The sequence below is a fragment of the Necator americanus genome, chromosome V (assembly GCF_031761385.1).
Source record: "Necator americanus strain Aroian chromosome V, whole genome shotgun sequence".
NCBI classification, from domain to species: Eukaryota; Metazoa; Nematoda; class Chromadorea; order Rhabditida; family Ancylostomatidae; genus Necator; species Necator americanus.
This window is the reverse complement of record NC_087375.1, coordinates 32,655,573-32,662,123: the sequence shown is the minus strand read 5'-3', so window position 1 is coordinate 32,662,123 and position 6,551 is coordinate 32,655,573. Positions and strand designations below refer to the sequence as shown.

At 40.0% G+C, this 6,551-nt stretch overlaps 2 protein-coding genes across 2 annotated transcripts; both read right to left on the bottom strand.

The window, feature by feature from the left end:
• Positions 1–2,217: 2,217 nt before the first annotated feature.
• On the bottom strand, positions 2,218–2,472 carry RB195_015905 (uncharacterized protein; the record flags this gene model as incomplete). The annotated part of the gene is made up of 1 exon (XM_064206835.1): positions 2,218–2,472. One exon carries the CDS (start codon positions 2,470–2,472, stop codon positions 2,218–2,220), a length of 255 nt encoding a protein of 84 aa, XP_064062716.1.
• Positions 2,473–4,317: 1,845 nt separating this feature from the next.
• RB195_015904 (uncharacterized protein) lies at positions 4,318–5,911 on the bottom strand (the record flags this gene model as incomplete). Its single annotated transcript, XM_013437146.2, has 2 exons — positions 4,318–4,482; positions 5,849–5,911. The coding sequence occupies 2 exons, from the start codon at positions 5,909–5,911 to the stop codon at positions 4,318–4,320; spliced, it is 228 nt and encodes a 75-aa protein (XP_013292600.1).
• Positions 5,912–6,551: the final 640 nt, after the last annotated feature.

The window sequence follows — 6,551 nt, the reverse complement described above, 5'->3', positions numbered from 1 at the left end:
ACCAACGCTTCTGTACCGGTCATTTTCCCCCGATTATTTCGCTTTATATTGCAGAGAATTCTCTGACAAGAAATTAATGTAACATAAATTAATGTTTTTAAAGATTACTTTGCATGTTGCTCATCACAATTTCAAAAAAGTAAGAAGAAAGTTTACTTAGAATAAAATAAGAGCAAATTTTTATATTGGACTATGTCGAGGAACAAAACTAAGTATCTAGTGCTCAACATAACTATACACACATGCTATCAATGATGTTGTAATTTCACAAAATTAAAATTCTCAGCTCTAGAAAGGGCACTCAAGAAGAAACGAGCGCCTTCAAAATAAAGATTATCGGTGTACCGATTGTTTAAATGTAGATCTCCAATGTCTCTCTCGATTACTAGAAGGAAAAAATACGAGAATGATGACCTACATCAATCAGTATTCATCTGAAAACAGCAAACAAAAACCACCAATAAGTGTGTAAAATGCAATAGGTGCCCCTAAAACAAAAACAAGAAAGTGCAGAGATCACTAGGGTTTCCTTCATATAAAGCAAGTTTTTAGCTCATTGTGTAGTGGATTGACATTCATCACTCTTTTACTATAGAAGGTGAGAAATCCTTCCGCGAGATCCTTTTCCAAATCCTGAATGCTATACTAGAACAACTATTAAAAGGTTTTGGGTGGTCAACTCAATCCAAAACTGTTGAGTTCGCTTGAGGTAGTGGTTAAAAAGACGAGGATACCTGGCTGGCTAACGACCACTAGAATAGGCTTGACCTGCTCGACTTTAACGGCGGGCTCATACTATCTCCCTGATGTGATTGCTTAGAGCTTTATCTAGGGTGTCATACTTGAGCATTGCTCTTTTCGATTTTCAGCAGGAGAATGCACAGAATTGACTCATCCGTTGTTATTTCACATCTTGCGAAACCGTACGTCTCGCCTTAACTGCCTATTACTGGCTCATCATATTCTTTCTCACCGGCTCACTCTAGAACCTTTGTTTTCGGTTAGGTGGCCTTGATTTTACAAAAGATGAATAAGGCGGCTTGATGGTCTTCTCAGCATTTACCAAAGAGGCGAATTCGATTTTCTGTAGCCACTTTCGGTAACGTTGCAAGATCTTGACACCTTCTACGTGTCATCCGCTGGTACTCCCGCATAAAGATCTTGACTATGGCATACTCTAGGCCAAAAGTAGCCAAGCAACCATCTGAACAGCTTTTCTTCCGTGCAGTCAAGCTTTTCCATCACCATAGTCGATGTTGCCTGCATCTCCGATCCGTACATCATGATAGGGCAGCGGATAAATAGACTCACAGGTTGACTTCGTGGGAGATGAAGGTCGACCACAGACATTTCGTTAAGGAGTTGGATGCGGAGCAGGGTTAAGGATTTGGATGCTTAACAGGCCTTAGCGCATCTCTGCTGTATATCACATTCGTAGCGCTCGTTGTTCCTTAGCATAAACGCAAGCAAAAGGAATCCTCCAACTTAAGTTGATTGGCCATCCACCGTGACTACAGTTGGAGGTTTCAGGGAGACTCACATCTGTTTACACTCATCAGGGAGCAACCAGTCGTTGATTTAGAGTTAGAAACATGCTAGAGTTTCGTAGTGTTCTCACGAATGTAATAACATCGTCGGGGTACTCGGAATCAGCCGATCCCCTCCCCCCTGTATGATGTCATCGATGGCAAAGCTGAACATTAAAGATTTTGCCATTTGACTTACTTCATTACTACTTTAAGCAGTAATGAACATTCCTTTAGTGCAGCAGTTCTTCAGTGGTTTATGCCATCCATGATCGTCACGGCAAACAAATTTTCTTGGTATTCTATCGACACAAAGTGTGTTGAGAAGACTACCTCGTTGAGAAGAGTTGATAGCCGTTTCAAAATTCAAAAAATCAATTGCATTGGTTTCAGATACCGATGCCACATTTCGATCAGCCTCCTCATGATGAACACCTCACAATGGTGGTTCGGTAAAGGTGAAAGTCGACTTGCTCGTTGCTCTTTGTCCTTAGCGGTTTTTGATAATCCGTTCTAAAAACATATACGCATTACGCAGCAGTTAGTATTCTCGATAGTTCCTAGAAGCCATGACACACTTCTTGTGGAGGAGAATTATGATAGCGTGCCTCCACTAGTCAGGTATCCTTTTGTTGATTCATATTGAACGATCTTATGACCTTCGCCATCTTATATGGATGCAGACTAGAAGCTACAGCTCGGTCGTTGGTTCCTCGCTAATCGCATATGCTGGTCTAGAGACGAGCTCGAGTTTAGGAACTGATGGCGCTTGCCGGTTCACCAGGTTGACCCTACCAAATTGGTACGATTGTTTCATCGATAGCCAAGGATTGGATCTCTTCTTTCGTTTTTTCCACTTGCCGCTGACTGTCTCAGTAAAGCATGAGCCTTCCGCAGATTCTTGTCTTTCTATGGCTTCTGGATCTCCTTTGCTCTTGTCGTCCATTTCTTCTACGTTCTCAGTCGCTTTTTTTGTTTGAAGTCGCTAGTCTTGCGGACAGCGTTTACAGAATTATACACAAATAATTACGCAATTATATAGGATAAATGATGGCGTTAATCAATTCTCCTGGGTTGCGCTCCCACGTTCACTTCAGTTCAGAATCGTTTGTGGTTTACGAACGTGTAACTAGCCTATGCAATGACTTGCGGTGGCTAGCCGATCTGTCAAGTCATTGTTTTTGTCCTTCCATACAAGTCTAGCATTAATTTGTCGGCTCCTGAGGAATGAAAGGTTTGGTGAATACTAGAACGGATTCGAACCTCCGAGCGATAGTGTAGGAAGCGGAACCTCTAACCGCTACACTACACCCGCCCCAATTACGCAATTATGCACAAGAATTTCTCTCTGGAGATTTAAAGGTAAACTTCTTTCACGGCGTTAAAAGTGAAAACGTTTCTTTTGCAGCACTCTGGATACACCTTGTAAGGGAATTGACATCATGCAGCTCCTTTTTTTGAAAGCACTCCAACGCTGGGAGGTACAATGTTTTGCATTCTTCGACTTGCAGACCGAACATGTCTACTTTCGGTTGAATAGGAACTACTCGGTTTTTCAAGTAAGGCCGTACTTTGAGGCTGAGAAGAATTGAACAATGTTCATAGTTTTTTTTTTCCAGCCTTAAATTTCTGAGTATTCGATTAACGACTGCTCCTCATCAGGACGCTGTCGAGCTAAATCGTTTAGTTCTCATTTTCTGCTTACGATGCTCTTCAGACGCCAAAGGGGTGACCTTTGCCAAGTAAGGTGATGACGTCGATGACTCCTCCTAATCGTGAAAACGATGTTGAATCTCGTCTGCTTATATAAGTTGACCAAACGGACTACCGGTGTCCAACGTGTTTCTCGTTTTGGATGCTCTTCTGACGTTGAAGGGGTTGTCCCTCACCACATAACCAGATGGCTTCTATGTCTCTCTTCAAAGTGGATGCAATGATGAGGTTTATCTGCTCACAAAGGTTTATCAGATGAATTATGAGCGACAACCACTAGAATAGAATAAGAGGCATTGATAGAGGCGAACTTTCAAAAAAGCTTAAAATAGCGAAATGTTAAGCTAGAAATCACGAAAAGCAAGAATTTAAAATAATGATGTCTACAACATCCAAACAGATTCTAAGAAAGCATGTAGTACTGCAGTGCGTGGAAATCCAAAAAAAAATTATATTCTAATAGGTGGTAAGTAGGGCCCAATCAACAATGTAGTCTCAAAAAACTAGTCATTGACCGTCGTTCGTGATGGTGGCTTCGTTGTACATACGTATGCGCTTATTTCACTTATGATACTCTGTGAAAATAAAGGGAACATCGTAGTAGTTACAATGAGAGTGCCCTCTCGTCTTTCTCAGGGTATTTGTACGGGCCGTACGGATAGTACGAATTGTAATCGCATTAGTACGAATCCCTCCATTCAGTGATTTGTTATGATTTGGACTTTAGAGTGGAAGAAAACGAATCTGGGATATCATTAAAAGGTTACGTATTCTGATGCAAACTGTATCTAACGTGGATCCTCTAGGTAGAGATAAAACGATCCACCTTTTCAATTTTAGTCTTTATCTTTTTTTTTTGACAATTCAATTGTTTCCCTTGTGTTGAACTAAAAAAAAAGTTAGAAAAAAACCCATCAGACGAGAACATTATAAAGATGAAGTGCTTTATTGTATACATCTCTATAGGCAACTAAATAATTCTGCACCATAAGATTTTCCAGACATGGCGAAATCAATGTATGACACGTAATTTTTTTCTTGAGTACAGATAACACGCTTTTTTTCTCATATAAGTTCTTCACAGGGCACGGAATTTTCTGTGTTGTCCAAGAACTGTGCTCAAATATTTCTTCTTTTCATAGAGTAAATTCTCCTTGAATTTGGTTGAATTGTGGAACCATGGAACGAAATCGTCAAAGTACTCGATTTCTGGAGACATTTGACCTTCTTTCAACTCTTCAACCTGAAACATATGTTGCAATAAAGTTGCTGGTATTTACACATAGTGGACCAGACAGAAGGCAAGGCAAGGCTCTGAAGAGCAGCAGAATATTTATGAATGAAAAAAGCGGAAGAAACAACTGGATTTGAAAAGAATACTTATGAAGAAAAAATGGAAACAAACTGCTGAACTTAAGAAGAAAGCTCTTTTTCTGTTTTAAACCTCACCTACGGCGATTCGAATGGTTCGCATGAGAGTTTCGTCTACGCCGCTACTAAAAATCTGTTTCTCTTTTTCATAATGAATAGATATAGGTACACGTAGTTCATGGTCAACCTCATAGGCAATGTACTACGAAATTGACGATTTTGAGATCTCTAACAAAAAAGTAATGTTAGCTGTGTAAATTACGAGTATGAGTTCCATCACGCTCAATTCAAAGCACCTACTAACGTGCCACATTTGCAAGCCACAGGGGTACGTGTCCCACCTGGCAGCGAGTGAACAGCGCTGGGTTACTTGGCGCGCGCCCTCGCAGACCTGGTGCGTCACTAGGTGTGTCGTAGGCGAATTCAATGCCGTCTCTCACGCCGTGTTTCAGTGCAATTAGAGGGAATTGAGAGTGATTGAAACCATTCTCATGATCTGCAACACTAATCCTATATTTTCCTGTAAAGATCCCAATATCGTTAATTTTGGAGCATGCTGCCTTTGAAAAGGCCACATCATTTTCCTTTCTTCGGAAAGTTCCTACGGAGACCATATATCTTGGAGATGCTGGAATAAGTGGGAACTTCAGAAAATCTAGGAATACTGGGAGAAAAATCAGCGGTTTCTAATTACTTGTTTCTTCGAAACTTTTGCATTTCTCCATTTTTAGACGAGAAAACTGTCAAGAATATTTATTATCTAATATATCTTGTCCTGTCGACGAGAAAACAGTTGAAGGCATTGCAACAATGCTGGTGTAATAGGGAACCAGAGGCAGTTAAACAAGGAAAAAGTGAGAAACAGGTTTTTAAAAATTTTTGGGAGACTTCACACAGAGGTTTCGAATTAATATCATGCAAAATCATAAGGTATGCCAGAATTTCAGATACGCTTTTGGTCAACTATTGATGGGACCCTAAAAAGATCCCTTGCTGTACTGTTTTAACCACTTTTGAACCTAATTTAAAATAGAATGAATAGTTGGAGTGAACGTGATTTCCTATAAAGCATCGAGCAGCAACAACCTCTTGATCATCTCTTACGATCCAAGCAAAGGCTCTAGCGCGACTTTACCTCTTTTTGAAACAATTATTACCTAATTCCATTAGGACATGGTTTACCGAAAGTGTTACTGTAATAAATGTAATGTTACTGTAATACTTAATAATGCACCCACCGTTACAGGAGGTCTTCCTTCGCACAGCAACAACGAAATAAGAACGATGATGAATATGAACATTTCTGCAAAGATGATTTATTTCACATATAACTTCTCATCAAACACGATCTTAACGGTGGAATGTCACGTCAAACGCCAACAAAATTGGAAAACACATTAAAAAAAAAGAGGAAAATAATGACAATAATTACAGCACAGAGTAATGACTAAATTTATTGCACTGATGCGTTTTTTTCTGGACAAGAGAGATTCAGAAACTGAAGAAAGCGGGACAGAATGTTGCAGCCCTCAATTTCTATGCAATTTTGTGACATTTTGATGTTCATGAAGGAAATAAAAGTTAGGGTGAGTATAAGTTTTATGAAGCATCCAATAGCAATAGCTTATTGATCATCTCGTACAATGCAAACAAAAGCTCCAGGAAGACTCTAAATCTTAACATATGAAGTAAAACATGCAGGTATGTTTATCATCATCGAAGTTGAAATCATTTTTGAAGAAGATTGGATACGTTGCTTCCATGTCTGCTGAGGAGGCCGTGACGCTTTTACTGCAACTTGGGGACCTATTTTGTGCCTCTAATATTCTTTGATACCCAAAAATTGTACGCGCATCATGGTCCGCCAATTAAAGACAGCGTACCACGAAATTGACGTGGTACGGAAACCGCAGGAGAAACGCGGTTTGTAGATTGCGGGAA